Source organism: Furipterus horrens, unplaced genomic scaffold, assembly GCF_987537825.1.
Source record: "Furipterus horrens unplaced genomic scaffold, mFurHor1.1.pri manual_scaffold_3, whole genome shotgun sequence".
In the NCBI taxonomy this organism is placed as follows: domain Eukaryota; kingdom Metazoa; phylum Chordata; class Mammalia; order Chiroptera; family Furipteridae; genus Furipterus; species Furipterus horrens.
The window spans coordinates 189584625-189605056 of NW_028327173.1; the positions used below are offsets into that span (position 1 = coordinate 189584625).

General features: G+C 40.2%; 1 protein-coding gene across 1 annotated transcript in view; it reads right to left on the bottom strand.

Moving 5' to 3' along the window:
• Positions 1–8292: 8292 nt before the first annotated feature.
• The window catches only part of HEATR4 (HEAT repeat containing 4), a 37152-nt gene continuing 25012 nt past the window's right edge, over positions 8293–20432 (bottom strand). Inside the window, exon 16 of the mRNA XM_090271115.1 lies at positions 8293–8641. Coding sequence (XP_090127241.1) covers positions 8483–8641 — 159 coding nt within the window. The 3' untranslated portion in view covers positions 8293–8482. The remainder of the gene's footprint in view (positions 8642–20432) is intronic.

Here is a 20432-nt window from a genome sequence, read left to right on the forward strand (position 1 = left end):
AGATCTGATACACAGGCCCCTACAAAGAACTATGCCCTGTGGGTGCACCACAGACTGCTTCATACTTAGTATGGAAAGGAGTGGGCGTTGAATATGAGACCTTGAATCATGAGATCCACACTCTATTTCCAGGTCAGTCATTAACTTATGGGAGAACCCCAAGCAGAAGATGAATATCAGAGGTGTTGCTTAATCAGGTACCCATGAGATGGGCAGATATTTGAGAGAGGCTTTGAAATCTCTAGATGAGAAGAAATACCAGGAAAAGTTATTATTATTATTATGAGTGTGACCATATAGGAGCTCCTGTATTGAATGAGAGGCCGTAGTATTTTCATCTTGGGTGGATTAGTACCTGGAGATCTGTTTTCTTAATAACCTTAGTTGAGAACAAGGTCATTGTTGAGGTCCACTAGGAATATAACCAAAATCTCATCACTGGTTGGTAGAAATTTCTAACCAAGCTCCAATAATTTTTCTGTGCAGACAGACCCTGGCCAGGTGAAAGTTGCCTAGAGGGATGCACAGACTGCGATCTGATAACACTTCTCCCTCTCACTCTCTCTCCCAAGCCCCCTTTCTCCTCTCTTTCTTTTACCCGTATAGAAGGCTGCTTAGAACCTTTGACTTATTGATCACCCCAATTATAAATCTTCATCTCTACTTAGCCTTTTTTTTTTTTTTTTTTCCCAAGGAAGCGGTTAAACCAGACCCTTTTCCTTTTTATTTCTCAGGTACATGATCCTGGTATTCTTTTTCTCTAATCACATCCTTGTATACTGTACTATAAATACTCCTGCCCTCTGGTTTCTGTTCTGCAAACCATCCAGATTGCCATTCCAAAGGAATATGTTAGTCACTGAGCTCTTAAGTGGCAGTATATTCCCCTTCCTGATCTCTCCGAAGCCAGCAGGCTGACTAGTCTCATCACAGGACTTTAACCCAAGTTCACAAAAAATGCTTACCTGTCCTGAATGACCTCAGTAGCAGCCATCTATGGCCATAATTATCATAGGAAGGTATACTATTTTTCTGTTACTGCACAAAGCGGACAAAGGTTCTCTAGCTGATACAGAATGAATTACTTGATAAAGTCAGAGCTGCTTGTAAACCAAGAAAAACCTCAAGAATGGACATGTAACTGCTCGGCATGTTTCACGGAGAGAACCGAGCTAACCCTACAGTATCACAAAGAGCATGGCTATGGTCAGCCTGAACACTCAAATCCCCAAATCCTGAGAAGTCAGTGTCATTTCCAAACTTCCAATACAGGTAAACTGAGGGTTGATTTAAAAAAGGAATACTACAGTACTTCAAATTGCAGATAATGAATGCGTGGAACTCTTATCCAGGGAAGGAATATAATAAAAAATCAGAAAAAAAAAAAACCCAGCAAATTTATGAATTTCAGAGCCATACATAAACAAACCAGCCATTTTCCAACCCTGGTCCCAGGTCCCTCTCCTAGTCTCAGGGATTCCATTTAACTAGGTTGGAGTAGGATCCAGGGATCTGTATTTTAGTTTTGCAAAGCTCCCCCAAATGATTCTGATTCATAGCCAGGTTAAAGGACCACTACTTGAATATCTTTTTCTCCAAGCTAAGAGGCTTTAAATGGACTGTAGGTTTGACTGAGCCCAGTAATCCTTATGGTCCTAACTGTCAAACTGTTTCGTTAGTGGATGACAACTCAAGAGACAGGCCCAGCTGGTACCCTTGTGACATGGAACAAACTTCAGAGAATCCATTAGACTCTGGATCCACTGGTTAACTCTAGTAGTGACATAATCCTCTGGTCCCTGGCTCATTTAGAACCTTCTCCAAGATCTGTGAGACTTTCCCACCTCAGGGATGGACAAGTTGGGGCTTTTTAGAACAAGGTACTACCCCTTGGAAGGCAATATTCAGATCTGCTTCCTACAATAAGGTACAGGCTTCTTTAAACATTTCCTTCATGGCTCTTTTTGCATAGTGTTTAGCAGATTACAAGGCATTCATACATTTAGCAAAGATTCATTGACTAAAAATTAGACATGTTTTCTATACTAAATTTGTTGCTGAGGATATAAGTAAATAAGAGAGTGGTTAAAAAAAAAAAAAAAAAAAAAAAAAAAAAGACCAGATGTTGTCCTTAGCCTTGTAGGTTCTTAATAGGCTCTTACATTTAAAAAATGTTTTTATAGTGGCTGGGTATAGTGGAACAGCCCTCCAAGGAACCTACCTCAGGGTCAGCCTAACCTCTTAGGAACACAGCGTTTGAGTTCTTTAGAATATAGCTGACCTGAGGGGCCAAGAAGGAGATGTCCATCTTTTCTTTTTAAATGTACATGCCCGTAAAGAATAAAAATAAACTTCCAGAGGAATGAGAACTATATCTTATTCACCTTTGCATCCCTAATACCAGGTACAGTACCTTACACAAAGTAAGTGTTCAATGTTTTTGAATGAGTGAACAAATGTTTGAAGCTTTGAATTTCAGTTCTGCCTCTTATGGTGTATCCTGTACAAGTCACAGAATCTTTTTGACTCTCTGCTTCCTCATGACTGGGACAGTAACTCCCTTGCCTACTTGATATAGGATTATAAATCACATGTTTTAAGAGTCATTAGCACTGTAGCTGACATAAGGCAGTTAGTTACTCAATCAATGGTTGCGGGGATGGTACTTGGTTGTTACTCTGAGAACTTGGAACCAGAAGCTTCTAAGAATGAAATTGTAGGGTCAGACTGACACCTAGTGGTACAATCTTAGAACATTCATCTAAATTCATCTAAATATCAATTGCTGGTTTGAAACAGGGGAATAACTAGGAGCTAAAGAGCACCTATTTTACACAAATAACCTCATTTCATCCTCCCCAGTTATTTTCAACCCTGACTGCATATTAGAATGTCTTGTGAAGTTTTCCAAAAACTACTGATGTCTGGATTTCACCCTCAGAGCTTCTGACTTAATTTATAGAAGGTGTGGCATAGGTTGTGACATTTTTTAAAAGCAATTTTAATATGCAACCAGGTTGAGAACCACTGCCATTGACCCACAAGGTAATTCTCCTTCTTTCCATTTTACAAGTAATGAAGGTAAAACTTAATGATAAAGTAATTTTTTATACAGTCACATAGTTATTAGTAGCAGAAGGAAATTTGAACTTGAGTTTACCATTTTTCTGCTACATCACACTGTATGTGAGAGGTTTTTGGAAGTCCGATGTACTCCACTGTGAGAGTCTCAAACTCAGAGACTGTAGGGAATTCCATGTCTCTATGGGGTGAAACGCTCCAAACAAGTCTGATGTTGATGGGATAGTATGGTTCAATGAATCCTCTCTCTAGATGTCCTCTTCCTAGAGCTTTAAACACTACTGCTCTGTTGATGAGCAAATGAGCAATAGGAAGTTGTTTGATTCTGAATTGAATAACTACAGGATAAATTTAAAACTTGCTTTTTTCTTTTCTGAGATAATGGATATGTTAGAGAATTAAAACAAATTAAATTCATCATTCATTATTGAGTTCCAGAAAAGACCTGCCTATACTGCTATTGCACACTTACATTTTTGGCCAAAACCAGTTGAGGTATGAGCAGGTAAAGGAAAATGGATGTGTCTAAATTCTAACATTTGAGACTGTGTACTGAATTGGCCTCCCACAGAAGTTCTCAGAGGACAGATGATCTTGAAGGACTTGAGAAGCACAAGTCTTCCAAATTCATTCTGTACAAACTGCCAGCTCAACCCAGGCATGAAAAATGAATGCAGCCTCCTTGGGTCAGTGAGGTGAGGAAGGCTGCAGCGTCTTACAGAGACGGATGGGATCCAGGCCACTGCCTGGCTCAGTTACTTGCTAGGATGATTTCCCTGAATTTTATAAGGAATATTTCTCTGGTTAGTGCTGGGCAGCATATGGGAGCAGACTGAGGATGCCAAGGTTCAGCCAAATGGGCAATATACTAGAAACTCACCATCTGAAAAACCTACATCAGAAGTCACAAACTGCCAGCCAAAGGTCAGAATTTGGTTCACAGATGTTTTTGGCACAAGGTTGGCTTACAGTTTTTGCTTGCTTTTTATTTTTTTAAAATTATTCACTAGAGGACATTTTTCTTTTTTAAAAAAATAATTTGTTTGTTTATTTATTTATTTACTTTTAGAGAGAGAGGAAAGGAGAATGAGAGGGAGAGAAACATCACTGTGTGGTTGCCTCTCACTTTCGCCCCCAACTGGGGACCTGACGTGCAACCTAGTCATGTGCCCTGACTGGGACTTGAACCAGCGACATTTGGCTCGCAGGCCGATGCTCAATCCACTGAGCCACAGCTGCCAGAGCTTGAGGACATTTTTTGTTGCTTTTAGAGAAAGAGAAAGGGAGATAGGGAAACATTGGTTGGTTGCCTCCTATATATGCCTGGACCAGGGATGGAACACATCACCTAGGTATGTGCCCTGACAGAATCAAACCTACAATCATTCAGTTATGGGACCATGCTCCAACCAACTGAGCCATGATGGCCAGGGTGGCTTACAGTGTATTTATTGTTTTGAAATTAATAACCAATACTTAACATTGGAGATATCTCGTGGAAATATCTAGATTTTTTTTTTAATGGGTACAATGTAGAGATCCTTGGCTCTTCTGGTCACTGCTGTAGCCCCAGACCCTAGAATAGTGCCTGTAACATGATAACTGTTCAATAAGTACTTTTGAGTTACTGTTACTCAAAAACAGTCCTATGAAGTAGGAATTATTATCTTCATTCTGCAGTGAATAAAAGAAATCTCAGAGAATTTAAGTAAATTACCTGGAGTCACACAGTTGCTAAGTAGCAGAGTATCTGAACTTGGCTGTGTTTGACTTCCAAATCAGGGTTCTGTCCACTACACCACACTGCTTGGCGCCCTGCACATAGCCATGAAAGCCTTTCAATTTAGACTTTTTAAAAAAAACAGCTTTATTGAGATATAGATACCATATAATATAATTCACCCATTTAAAGTGTAAAGTGCAGGGCTTTTTGTGTATTCACAGGCTTGTGCCACCATCGCCACAATCTAATTTTAGAATATGTTCCCTTGAGAAAACCCCGTGAGCAGTCAATTCCTATTCCCCTTTTCTACAACCTCCTCTCCAGTTCCCATCTCTTCCAGCTCCAACGAATCACTAATCTATTCTCTGTCTCTATAAATTTGTTTATTCTGGAAATTTTATATAAATGAAATCATACAACATACAGTCTTTTTTAACTGGCTTCCTTCATTTAGCATAATGTTTTCAAGGTTTAGCTGTGTGGTAGCATGTATCAGTACTTCATTTCTTTTCATTAACAAATAATATTTCATTGTATGAATACAACCAAGTTTTATTTATTCATCCATCAGGTGATGGACATTTGGGTTTCTACTTTTTGGTTATTATTAAAAATGCGGCTATGATCATTCATATCAACTTAGATTTCTGACATCATTTCAAAAGTTAGTCATTATAATTTTAGTGCTAAAAGAAATATTAAATATATACATTAAAAATCTACCATTTTAATACATTTGGTTTGGGCACTTTATTTTTTAAAATATAGCTGAGTCTCAAAAAAGGCAGTGTCCAGCTCACTCTTGACCTCTGAGAGGCTCTGATATTGCTGCCAACAAATGAGCCCATTTTATCCAACTAGACAACAAACTCCTCAAAATTAGAAAAACTGTTGCATACTTTCTGCTATATCCATGATGACTAAATACAAGCATTTGGTAACTATTTTTTGACAGTATAGATAATTAAGAAATCAATTCAGCCCTGGCTGCTGTGGCTCAGTGATTGAGCACCAGCCTGCAAATCAAAGGGTCGCCAGTTCGATTCCCAGTCAGAGTACATGCCTGGGTTGCAGACCAGGTCCTCAGTTAGAGGCGCACAAGAGGCAACCACACGTGGATGTTTCTCTCCCTCTCTTTCTCCTTCCCTTACCTTCTCTCTAAAAATAAATAAATAAAATCCTTTTTAAAAAAGAAAGAAATGGATTCAGAGAACCGACTGATGGTTGCCAGAGTGGAGAAGCATTGGGGGGCTGGGTAAAAAGGGTGAACGGATTAAGAAGTACAAATTGGTAGTTACAAAATAGTCATTGGTGATGTAAAGTACAGCATAGGGAATAGTCGATAATATTGCAACAATTATATATGGTGTCAAGTGGGCACTAGACTTACTGGGGGGATATATCGTACATTATGTAAATGTCTAACCACTATGCTCTATGCCTGACACTAATATAATATTGTACATCAACTGTAATTTTTTTAAAATGATGGGGTAGGGTGGGAGGATTAGTGAGGACCAAAAGAAGGTTGTAAGAAAGGAGATAATTCTAACACTGAAGCTTTTCTTCTGACCCACACCTCCCATTCTGCTATTGGTCTAGTCAGGAAGATTTCTGTTGATGTAGTTCACTAATGGATGCTAACTCAGATGAAATATGTCAACCTGTAAAGATATGACTCTCAGTTGAAAACTGAAATGTTCTCTATAGAAGGTCAGCTAGTGTTTCTCCCACATGCGGGACCAAACAGAAGCTTCCAGTGAAGTTGGTGAATGTCTGTAGCAGAAGAAAGGACATGGTGAAAAGAGGAGCAATAGAAAGAAGACAAATGAGACATTCTTTGTCAGAAGAGAATCTCCACGAATGCCTCAGTCAGGATTTGTGGAACTCCTGGAGTATCTTGTCATTATGTATAACATTTTGTTAATATGAATGGATTAGGTAAACAGAATGGACATCCAGCTTCTCTATTGCGAAGTAACAAGTGAACCAACTTGGAAAGGGAAGTGTCATGGTCAAGCTCATGCCTTCCTCCAGCCTTGTCTCCTGTCTTTCCCCTCACCTGGAAGATCTTCGTTCCTGCCCTTTGTCTACCTAAGTCTTGTGCAATCTCTGAGACCCACACAAGCTCTGTGCCTTTATGACTACTCCAGTACGCCAGAGCACCCCTTCATAGGGACTCCCACAGCATATCTTCTGTGGCCACACAATTCCTACTAGTTGAAACATATTGTCTTTGAAAGGTTCTACTATGTGTGTCTTTGAAAACCCCTTGCAAACTCCTTGAGGACAAGGGCCATTTCTTCTGTGGCTGCTACATCTGCTACAGTACAGCCTAAAATACCCTCTGTTTGGTCTTGCTAACTGGGTTCAATTCTGCTCTCTTGTTCTTGCCAGCTATGCAGATGCAGAGTGCACAATTAAGCCCATTCACCACAAAATGACAAAGTCGAAGAGAGAGGGGCTGAGAAAATACTCATATAGAATTACTTTTTGTCTTGAAGGCCTCATAATAGCCAGAACCCAGAATCCTCAGATTTGATGGATGAGGAAATAACTTTGAACTATGTGATGGTGCTTTTTGGGTTACAATTCCATTTGGATGGGATGCGTAAACTAATAAATAAAAACACAGTTACATGAGTCAGGAAAACAGAAGGTTTATGCAGTTAACTGATATCCCACAATGCTCTTTCCCCCCCATGTTTCATAGCTGCTAGGGGTTCAGAATATTGTTTTTCCATATTTCTGATGTTAGCAGTGCTGTTGAAAGAGAGGATGTGATTGGGGGAAGAAAAGGGGAATGAAAGATTCACATTGCCTTATTTTAATCATTGAATGTCCCAAAGCTTTTTAGGGTGTAAACAACAATCAGTATTTAGGAAAGAAACCTGGATTTACAATACTTTGAATTCTGGGTCTCTCCTCATCCATGGCAATTTTTGGGGTATCATGTGCTCTTACAGAGTCCCATCTTATGTCACACATACGGTTTGCACCTTTTCATGGTGCCCAAATCATTTAAGCGTTCAGTACATTGAGGCTCCTAAGAATTGCTAATTGGCCTTGTGAAACTGCAGCAATGGTTCCCAGGGATCTAAAAGTATTCATACCCACCCACACAGTGAGAGGGGGGAAATGACTGTGCTGATTTGATTTTCTTGTAATAGTCTGGTGACATGGCTTCCTCATTGCTCATGAGCTCCATTTAGAGAACCTGTTCCAGAATAAGATTAGACTTATGGATAAAAAGTAAATAAACCACTTACTCTGTTTCTTTCATAAACAAATGGAATTCTAGTTTGGGTTTCAGAAAGCTCTTTATATAGCTTGCAAAAGATGCTGGTCTTTCAGTATTTCTACTCTAGTAAAACTTTGAGCTGCAATCTATATTTAGTATGACTTTTCTGGGGTGTGGGAAAATATGCTCTACCACCTGATGTGATGTTTTAACTGTCTGTGTAAATGATGCGCATTAAAAAACCAAGTTTACTATTAAATAGGTATTTATTTATAAGCATAAAGACAGATTACACATCAATGAAAGAGAATATGGCCAGAGTCACCGCTACCCATGTCTTGGAGCAAAAGAAGGGCTCATCCTCTAAATGATTGCTTTTCCTCCCAAACAAAGAGGATATGACCCTGGAAAAATCTTATCTCTGAGTATTTAGCCAGCTAGAAACCCGAGCCATCAGATCCAAATGGTCCCACTGAAATTCTTTTTTCCCGGGTGGTGCGTAGATCTTTGACAAGTGATGAATGACCTCTGCTTCTTGAGTTTAGGCCGAGGACTGGACTCTGTGACCAGGGATTTGGTGTGCGGGGCCTCACAGGCTGCAGAGAAATGTTAACACATATGTAAAACATGTGATCTCATGTGAATGGTAGACTCAAAGAGAAAGCCTCTTCAGCCACGGTTTATCAAAATAGCTCTATGAACTACTATAATGAATAAGAAAATAGACTCTATGTATTCAATACCTGCCTCATTTAACCCCAGTCAGGAGTCTCATGGGGAGAACACACCTGAACTGCCCATCCAAGAAGGCTTGAACATCTATCTGCATGGTGATCTGTGGGATTAGCCTCTGTTTTCTACGTCTTTATTATTATGCAGAAGTAGCATCAACTCTGGGACACTCTTGTAGCTATGACAAAAAAGCCTTATTCCTGGGATGTGTTGAGGAGATGGATTCACTCATGGTGAACAGTCCTTAGGGACCCAGCATTACTCTATTTCAACCCCGTAAACCAATGTAGTGATGGCCAGGGTTGCGCTTGTACCTAGGTTAAAGCTAGATTAAAGCATCCCCAGGAGCCTATAGTTCTGATATCAAAATAGGTCTCTACATTACTCCATGGAATAAAAAGAGGATATCCTCATTCCCAAATGAATCCTCAGCTTAGAGCAAAAGTACAAATGGAAGCCCACTTACCATATGTCTAAATATTTAAATGTTGTAAGTCAAGCTAACAAACTGTTCAGTAAAATACATTCCATTACCTACCTTGACAAGGAGACCAGACTTGCATTTAATTTTTAGATGCTTTGGAGTTCCTTGCCGGAAATAGCAGTACAGGAAAGCTGACCTGCAGTCCACCCATCTCTTTCCATTCCCAGCTCCATTTCGTACTCTGAGGACCTCACACACACACAGAAACTTCTGACTGCACGTCCAAATTCTATTCACATACTGCTCCAAACAACTGTTGGCCACTCCTTGAGTCTAAGGGTACAAATTCTTGCAATGCTGGCCAACCTTGGGAAGGCAAACAAGTCCACCCAAGCTCTAAACATGAGCAGGGAATTCCAGAGTCTTGGGTACCCAGTGCGTGTGGTCTATAAGGCAGGGTATGCCCATTTGGTCCCATAGACTCTTTGCTCTGTGGGGAGGCTTGTGGACAGTGGTCAGTGCTGAGCCCTCCAAAGCTGAGGCCCCAGGGCAGGGGTCCTGCCTGTTTCAGTGTGTCACTGGTTAGGTTATTACTAACCATCCTGGCATAATATTGCCTCACAGGAAATCTACTACTGCCCACAGTGCCCACTAAACTGGTAAAGAGACATGAAGGGGCAGGATCACAGTTTGATAAGAATATGTCCCATGGTGTCTAAGACTGAAGTATGTTGGTAATAGAGAAACAGGTTTGAAAGATACAAGGCCAGAAGTTAGTCTATGGAAAATTATTCTAATCATCACATGTATAAAATTATAAAAGAAGAATTTAGCTTTCACTTAATGCCTTGTCAAAAAGTCCTCTCCTGACAATGCAGCATTATAAATGCACCATACACTTTTCTTTTTTGATAGGAATCTAGCAAAATGGAATATATCAGATTGTATACTTGTAGGAAGCAAACCTGTAGTGGTACTATGAGCAGTGAGTTTGCCTTTGTGTATATGTATCTTCCTTTTTTGTTAAATGAATAGGAAAATTTTTATTATGATGTCTAATGAACATAATGGAATTATTTCTGCTTTTTGTATTTGATTATTCTTTATTAATCTCAAAAGTCAAATACCAGATTTTGATATATGCCCACTACACAACACATTTGCAGAAAGAATACCATACCTCTTATAGTATTTTTTCTAATGGTACAGAGGTCCTTTTTTTTTTACATGTACCATACCATGAATTCATAGGGAACAGGTTCCCAGCAGCCCAGGCTCCTTTCCATTGGTTCTCACAAAGTGTGATTCTCTCAGTGGAGTAGGCTGGGGCTTCAGCTGAACCCAGTACCCTTCTCTTTGGTTTCCTTCTTTTCCTGGTCATTTTCTTTCACATGTTTCAGGAAGTTATCTCAGCTCTTAGAGTACTTTATATGCTCAATATGTACATTAATTCTCTTGACAAGCATCTTGCCTTTAACTTGTCTGTTTACAACAATGCCCACTGCATGCTGGGTGACACTGCAGACTCCTCCAATTTTGCCATGGTGATGTCTGTAGGGCATTCCTTTCTGAACAGTGCCCATTCCATTGATGTCCACAATATCACCTTTCTGGTAGATTTGCATGTATGTGTCCAAAGGATCAACTCCATGTTTTCTAAAAGACCTAGAGAATGTATAGCAAGTGCCTCTTCTCTTTCCCTTTGGGTTAGTCATTTTGACAAATTACTGGAAGATGGCAGTTCCAGTCAAAAGGCTAATATTTCGGACTTCTGGCCAAGATGGAGGCCTAGACTGACACGCTCTGTCTCCCTCCACAACTAAGAAGGACTACAACTACCGCAAAACCAAAAATAATAAGAAGTTCCAGAAAATAAAGCTACACGAAAGTACAACGTATGAAGTCATATACAAGTGGTGCTCGTCCGGACCAGTAGGAAGGGCGAAACTGTGGCTGAAAGATCGAACTGTGCTGGAGGTGGCAGCCACAGCAGTGAACAGCGAGACCCGGTAAGCAGACACCCATATTTGGGGGGAGGAGAGAAGCGTCTGGGAGCTGGCCCTGGCTGCAGACCAGACCCATTGGCTCGCGATTTCAATGTGGGGAAGGCAGACCTCCCATTGTCTTGGACTGTGAGGCCCGGAGAGCATGGGAACGGAGGAGGCTCCCGGTTTCTCAGCGGAGAGTAACAGCAGGAATCCATCTTGGACCCCTGCCCCCATGCAAAGTGCCACAGTGTGGTGAGAAAGGTCGCCAGGTTGTGATGAGCACATGGGGCTCTGCCCAATATAGCGTAGGAGGTGTGACAGTGCCCGCCCAAGAAGGAAAGATAAATAAAACGGTTAGAATGGCAGAATTAATGATTGAAATACCAATCACACAGCTAATGAAAAAACAAATAAAGGCCTTGACCGATGAACAAATAGTGAATCTTTCTGAGGCTCAGTTCAGAGCTATAGTCATAAGGCAGCTTACAGACCTAACAGCGGGGCTGAATCAAGTCAGGGGAGGAATGAAGGCTAGTCCTGCTGAAATGAACAAAAATACATACAAGACAAGTGGTGAGGAAGGGAAAGGCATGGATCAAATCAACAAATCGGAACATAGGGAGGGAACAAACAGTCAACCAGTGCAGAAAGAGGAAACAAAAAGTGAGGAATATGAGGAGAGGCTCAGAAACCTTTGGGACAGCTATAAGCAAATGAACATTCGAATTATAATATTGCCAGAGGGTGAAGAAGAAGAATTAGAAATTAAAAAATTATGTGAAAAAATAATAAAGGAGAACTTCCCTAACTTGGGGAAGGAAATGAACTTACAGGTCCAGGAAGCACAGAGTTCCGGATAGGCTGGACCCAGGGAGGACCACACCAAGACACATTATCATCAAAATATCAAAAATTAAAGATAAAGAGAGAATCTTAAAAGCAGCAAGAGAGAAGAGAAGAATTATGTACAAAGGGGTCCCAATTAGACTATCAGCTGATTTCTCAAAGGAGACCCTCCAGGCAAGAAGGGACTGGCAAGAAATGTTTAAAGTAATGAAAATCAAAAACCTACAACCATGATTACTCTATCCAGTGAAGCTGTCATTCAGAATAGAAGGGCAGAGAAAGTGTTTCCAGGACAAAGTAAAACTGAAGGAGTCTGTTAGATCCAAACCACTGTTATATGAGATGTTAAAGGGACTTGTTTAGAAGAAGAAGGATCAAAACTATGACCATTAAAATAAAAACTGTACCACAACAACCAACAGCAGAAGCTAGGGAATCGAAACAAAGGCAAACTAAGTAGGCAACGAAAGGGGAAAAAGAATTATAGGTATGGGGAACATATTGGGGGGAGGTCAGCAGGGAGGGGGGAGGGGGAAAAGGGAGGGAGATGATGCAGGAATTAAGAAGCATAGTAGGAAGCGGAGTAGACAGGGAGATGTTGAGAAGAACTATATGTACAACCAGTGGGCATGGACTAAGGTGGGGGGGACAACTGGAGCGAGGGGTGTCACAGGGTGGAGGGGAGCAGTGGGAAAAGAAATTGGGACAACTGTAATAGCATAATCAATAAAATAAAATAGTAAAAATAAATAAATAAAAATTAGATTATCAAAAAAAGGCTAATATTTCTTACTTCATAAATAACATAATTTCAAACATATTATATTGCATTTTTTAAATACAAATAATAAGAACCAACCCATTATTTATTATCTTGCTTTTCATTGCTTTAAAAGCAATTTATTTTATTTTCTTTTAGAGAGAGAGAGAGAAACATCAATTTATTGTTCCAATTATTGATGCATTCATTGGTTGATTCTTGCATGTACTGTGACCAGGGATCAAACCCTCAACCTTGGTGTACTGGGACGATGTTCTAACCAACTGAGCTACCAAGACAGAGCTTCATTGTTTTTAAAAAATAGATAAATCGATTATAATGGACCATCTCATTTTAATTTTGACTTTTAAGATGTATTCCTCTATTTAGCAAGTATTTTATCATACTCTTTGAATATTATACTGGAAATGAAAAATCGAGTCATGATAAAGAGTAAGGTTGACCTACACATGAAAGTTTGTAGAAGCTTTATTCATAAACACCAAAAACTAGAAGCAACCAAATGTCCTTCAATAGGTGAATGGAAAAATAAACTGTGGTACATTTATACAATGGAATAGTGGTCAAAGGTAAGAAATGAGCTACTGAGTCACAAAAAGACATGGATGAATCTCCTTAAATGTGTATTCATTGCTAAGTGAAAGAGCCAACCTGAAAGGCTACATAATGCATGATTTTAATTTATGACATTCTGGAAAATGTAAAACCATAGACATAGTAAAAAGATCAGTGATAATCTTAACATCAAGTTCCTTTGATTCTTTTTTTTTTTTTTTGAAGGGAATTATATTGATTTAAAAAAAAACAGAAGAGCTTGGCAATCAATGACAAGAGATCAGGAAAAATGAGATACATCAGGGAAAGTGACATTTGCAGTTTTAAAAACACAGTATTTTTAATGGTACAAGTGATACCTGTTCAATGTAGAAAATCCAGAACATAAGAATAAGCAAAAGGAGGTTCAAGATGGTGGAGGAGTAAGTGGAAGCTACACTAACCTCCTCCCAGGACCAGTCTGGATTTACAACTCAATTTTGGGGAAATAATCTGGAATAACCAACAGAACACTAGCTGGAGAGAAGTCTTATAACTACGGAGAGACAGAAAAGGCCGCTACATCACAACTTGACCGGTAAGGAGTGTGGAGATGCAGAAGGGCTGGCTGGGCTCCCACAGGTGGCAGCTGAAGGGACTAAGAAACAGCTCAGCAGCCGGGGGTTCCCCCTGAGAAGGGCGGGGTCTAGACCCCCAGCTGGGCTTCCCAGCCTACAGCAACAGAGTGGGAAGTAAAATAGTATCCAGCTGTGAAAAGCGAAAAGCTACAGGGTTTCTTGTTAGCCAGAGAGAAAAGGCTGCAGAAAAAGAGCTCTTAAGCGGATCACATACAAAAATATTTTGGCACCCACTTACCCTGAGCTCAAGCAGAGGGAAGGCAGAGAGGACTGGAGATGCTTGAGGAGTTTGGCGCAGTGGCTTTGAGGGGAGAACTGGGGGAGCAGCCGAGCGGGTCCCAGTGCTGACTCATCCCCAGTGCTGCAGGCAGACCATTTCCCTCCGAGTGGTGTCAGCCTGAGGGGAAGCAAAAGCCCTGTCTGCAGGAATTAAGCTGCCACACCATGGGTCCTTAAGCCTGACAGCTAATCACAGATTGAATAGATTAACAACTAAAGGAGACAGACAAAAGCAGTAGATCCCTGGAAGTCTCCAACAGGCTGCCTAGGGCCAGACTGGTACACGATCTGACGCCACCAGGGGCAGATCCAGGAAGTGCAAATCATTCTAAGAAGCAACAACAAACAATAAGAGTCACAAAAATGGGGAGACAGGGAAACAACCCCCCATCGAAAGGAAAGGTAGAATCTCCAGGAAAAGTGCTAAACGAAATAGAGGGGAACAAACTATCAGATATGGAATTCAAAACATGGATTATAGAGAAGCTCAATGAGCTCAGCAGAAACTACAAAGAACTCCAGGGAAATTACAAGGAACTCCAGAAAAACTACAAGGAACTTACTGAGAATTACACCAGCATGAAAAAGGACATAGAAGCTATCAATAAGAGCCAGGAGGAAATGAAGAATACGATCTCTGAATTGAAGAACACAGTAGAAGGAATTAAAAGCAGGCTAGAAGAAGCAGAAGTTCGGATCAGTGAGCTGGAGGACAACATAGACAAAAACTCCCAGACAGTGCAACAAAATAAAAAAAGATTGAACAAGACTGAAGAGGTTCTAAGACAGCTGCAGGACAACATAAAATGAAATAATATCCGTATCATAGGAATTCCAGAAGGGGAAGAAGAAGAGCAAGGGATAGAAAACCTTTTTGAAAAACTAATGACAGAAAACTTCCCTAACATGAGTGGAAAAAGTCACGCAAGTCCAGGAAGCACAGAGGGTCCCAATGAAGATGAACCCCAGCAGGCCCACCTCAAGACACATCATAATTAAAATGGCAACATTGAAAGACAAAGAGAGAATCCTAAAAGCAGCAAGAGAAAAACAACTAAAAACATACAAGGCAGTTCCAATAAGGCTATCATCAGATTTCTCAGCAGAAACACTACAAGCCAGAAGGGAATGGCAAAAAATATTCCAAGCAATGAAAAACAAAGGCCTATAACCAAGAATACTCTACCCAGCAAGACTCATTCAAAATGGAAGGTGAAATAAGGAGTTTCGAAGGCTAAAAGAATACATCTCCACCAAACCAGCATTGCAAGAGATGTTAAAGGGTCTGCTTTAAGAAAATGAAGAAACAGAGAGAGACAGAGAAGAACACAAGTACAAAGGGGGAAAATGACAATGAATAAGTACCTATCGGTAATAACCTTAAATGTAAATGGGTTAAATGCTCCAATCAAAAGACATAGGGTAGCTGAATGGATTAGAAAGCATGACCCACATATATGTTGTCTACGAACATGTATAAATGATCCACGGACATGGACAACTGGGTAGGAACTGAATGTGGGAGAAGGGGGGGCAGGGTGCAGGGAAGCAAAAGGGGAAAAAAAGTTGAAAAAAAGTGGAACAACAGTAATGGAAAAACAAAGTAAAAAATTTTTAGTTGGGGGGGAAAAATGAAAATATAAAGAATGGAAATGCAAGTTCAGTGAATATTAGAAGGACAAGGATTTTCCTTCACACTGTATATTTTTCTCCCTATCTGATCCCTCCAGTGTTTGGCATTCTAAAGAAGTAAGCAATGACATAAGTTTCTTTGCATAAAACTAATAAGACCAGTTGTTAATAGAGGGTTTTTTTTTTGTTTTTTTTTTTTGTTTTTTTTGTTTTTTACTAAGACTTTGACTGGAATGTTATGCCTAAAGGAGACTTGCTTGGGCTCTAGTTGTTACCAAAAAGCCCTGAGGAACTGGGATTGACTTTCAAAGGTAATAAAAGCCCACAAGATAAAAGGCCTGGTACCTTGGTTGGTTGTGCGGTCCACAGCAATCTTTCCAGGGAAGGAATGAAGGTTGTTTTCCTGAAAGATGGCTAGAAGGGACCTTAAGGCACAATGGAAAACCAGGAGGACTTGGAAAAGACAGGTGTGTACAGGCAAGGCTGAATGCCAGGTATGTGGCTCAGCTTCTGTGCCCTGAAGGGCAGACTGAAGGTCACCCTAAATGTTACTTGCGTAAGTTCCAGCAAAGCAGAACTAAAGATCATAAGTGATCATTTGCTGCTCTTGTTGTGTTTATGCAAATGAACAGGATAAATTAAAAATGGACTTAATGCAGTCCCTTTAATGACAAGGAGGGTAATCTTAGGGAGAAAAATCATGATTCAAGGAAAATCACAATTCTCAGTGGTAGACTATAAAGTAGTGCAGCTAACCATCTTTAAAGGTTTTTTTCATTTAAAATATGTTTTCATTTGAAAGTTAAACTATGTCTGTGGTATCATCAAAGATGTTTAATTTACAGGCAAGAAGAACGTCAAATGTCTTGCAACTGGATGTCTTTCCAATAAGATAGTCCTACAGATTTAGAGACTTGTTTGTGGGTTATGTTACATAAATTAACATGTGTTTTCTGTTTTCATAGAACATAAGCCTATGATCTCATTACCTGAGTGATTGTCTGTACACATAGGCCTCACTTAATCCTGTCTGCATCGCTGCCTCCTGAGACTCAATGGTTTGGCTGAACTAAGTGGCTGGGTTGGTGAAGAATGGGGTGGTCTGTGGGCTTCACTTTAAAACTAGTTTCTCTTTTCTATCCTAATGGCTTGAACAGAAAGAGCCCAGAGGTCTGAGAGGGGGGAAACCTAAAATATTTCCCTCAGCCCAAACTAAGTATAATGGGCAAAAGGGTTTTGGACAGGTGAGATGTGCCTGGCACACCTTACTCCAAAGAAGTCCTTTTTTCCCTAATGTGGGACATTGAAAAATTAATCCCTGCCTTTTGTCATCTAGTGGTTATGGATTGAATGATGTCTTTTAACCCTGTTGGCAAACCTGTTGCCCCCAGAATACAACAAGGATGCCAGCCTGTTAAACCAAGCACGCCATTGTCCAGGGACAGCCAACTGACTTGGAGTCTGCACGAGCCTTCCCCATGTAAGAAGGCCACCCTCCCCTCCACACCCCCACTCTTATTAGGGATTTCTGGACCCAAGGGCAGGTAGGACAATGACCATGTCCAGCTTAAAGCAGCTAGAGGAGCTCAAGACATTTGCCCATTGTTCTTTATAAGATTATAAAGGGTCTTAAGTCTGAGAGGGAGGGATTATTATTTTTTATTGTTAAAATAATTAATTAATTAATTAATTTAAAAAAGAAGAATATATGAAAGGGTGAAGCGGGAGAGCTTGTATGTATGACCTATTGGCATTGACTTGGGGGGGGGATTGCTGGGGGAGGGGGGGTACTGGGCGGAGGGGAGCAAAGAGGAAAAAATTGGAACTATTGTAACAATATAATCAATAAAATATACTTAAAAAAAAAAAGAATAAGCAAAGAAGAAGAAAATAAAAATCACCTGGAATCCCATCATCCAAAGTTAACCACTGTTAATATTGCAAAGACTCCCAAACTTTTTTTCAGTAGTATAAATGGATCTATACATGAATGGATCTATGCATGAATGGATATACACATGTACATTGACATGCAAAATACATATCCCCTGAATGGGATCCTACTGTATTGCTTACTTTGTCTACTTTTCCCACTCATGCTATATTAAGAACATTACTCTATGTCATTAAGTTATATTTCTGAAAATGGTTATTAATAGCTATTTTTTTGTAGTGAGAACTATGTAGAGCTACAGGAAAAGTGATGAAATTGAAGATAAGTCAGGCTTCAAAAGGTACCTCCCAGTCACAAGGGAAACCGGGAGACAGTCAGCAACAATGTACAATGTTCTTTAAGGAAATCACAAAATGTTGAAAAAAAGAAAGGATGAGGTCATAGGAAAGACTGGGAGGAGGAGATATTTGACCAGGATGTGGAAAAGGCAAATTTACAGCCTTCCTCTAGCTGAGCAAACTGTCCTTCAGCTTCTCAAACAGACAAGCACAACCCATCCCCCCAGTTCACTGCAAAATGTGTCTGTTGTATATTGAAAACCAGTCTCTTTGAAAGGCAATTAAAACTCTTATTGACAAACTTGACCTGCCTTCTTCAGCATTTCCCTGGCAGATCTGATGTCAGGGCCTCACCAGCACACACACACAGCCTATGTGTCCTTTAAGAAGAGGGCTTCCTTGCAGTCCCTTCCTCCAAACACTGCAGTCTTAGACTTGGAAGGAGAACATCAGTTAGTTGGTCTCAGCCCCTACTCTGGCTCTTGGCCAGGTAACTCTGTGCAGAGCCGTACCTCACACAATAGCTTCATCTGATATCGTCCCCACTGACTCAACTTTCACAGGGCATAGGTAAAAATAATCTAATCTCCCTATCCCATTCTGTCATCCTGCCCAGTTCAAGAACTTCTCTGCCTACCCTACTCCTAGTTCCTTTAAAGTAGGCTAGTGGCATCCAGTCATCACATTGGTCACACGGGGCTTTGCTTCACAATAGTAAAGTATTAGTACCATTTTAAGTGTTTAGCTTCGTACCAGACCCTGTGCTAAGTGCCTTAAATGCATTATTTTATCCTTACAATAACCCTATAAAGAAGTTCAACTTTTATTCTCATTTTAGAGATGAGATTCCTGAGACCTGAGAGAGTAACTTAACTGAGCTAAAGCCACTTCTAATGAGTGAGAGGGACTCATTAAACATTTTGTGTGCGCTTTCTGTGTGAAAAACAGTGTACTAAAAGCAAGAGCGAAAGGCATTAGGAAATCCTTTCCTTAAAAGATTTTACAGTCTAGGAACTTTAGGGAAGAATATGACAAGTATATAATACACCCAAACAGGCACAATGTGCTAAATTCATGTGAATGGGTCAAAGTTCTCTTGTGATTAGAGAGATGGGAGAGTCTTTAGGGAGGAAATGGAATGTGAAATGAACTTTAATGAGGGTTTGACAAAAGATGATTGCGAGACAGTATTTAGGGAACCAGCATGAGTAAGTATATGGAGGAGGACATACACAATAGTCTACCTTGTAAAAGTACTGTCTAGCAGAGTTGTGGCTGACAAGGCTGTAACACCAAGTGACTTTAGTTCCTAGCTGAAGGGCTTGGATTGGTCGGTGGGGAACACAGATGGGTTTTGAGTAGGGTGTTGGCATGTTTGGGACCAAAACTCGAGAAAATTAATGTTGTAGCTACCTGTGTTATAAATTGGCTAGGGAGAGATTAAAAGTAGGGACTAGCTGGAGGCTACTTGTAATTGTGAATGAAAAGAGGCTATATAATAACCTTGACAAGTGGGAAGTGGGGTGGGAGGCACATGGCAGTCCTGACAAGCTCAGTGACCTACAGTAACCACACAGGATGATTTGATCATAAATTCCTAACTGGACATGTCATGCCCCAGGCCTATAGCTTTCTTAGCAAAGGTCAATCCACCTTAAGTGAGCTCAGTCCATTGTTCTTACGCATCTAGGATAACATACCTTTGAAACATTAGAGTAATTTTCTTTTCCTACCTCTGGAAGGCACAACTGCTGGCACAACTGCAGAACAGGGAACCACAGAACCCCTCATCATTATCTTGTTCCCTAAATACTATCTCTATGTGCTATAAATGTTAATTTCATGCTGTACCCACCAATGTAAAAGAAGTGTTTCTCCATTTTGCTTTTTATCCAGTCCTAGAGAGTTCCTCAATTTGCTTTCTTTTGCCTCCTTAGTTTACCACCAATGGATTGCATGTAACTTTCCTTATGTCTCCTCCTCTAATTTTAATGCATAATATAAGCTACAAAACTGCCATTCTCCAGAGTATTTTCTCAATCTGTTGAGATCTTGCTTCCAGGCATGTCCTGAAAATTTGGCTCAAATAAGCTCTTATAAGACTTTTCCTTAGGCTTGACATTCTTAAGTGATAATAATGAACCAAAGTTTCTTAGCCTCAGTACTACTGACATTTTGGTTCCAATAATTATCTGTTGAGGGGAGAGATTGTCCTTTGCATTGTATGTTGTTTAGAAGCATCTCTGGCATCTATCTGCTAGATCGGTGATTTTCAACTGGTGCGCCACAAGAATTTCTAAA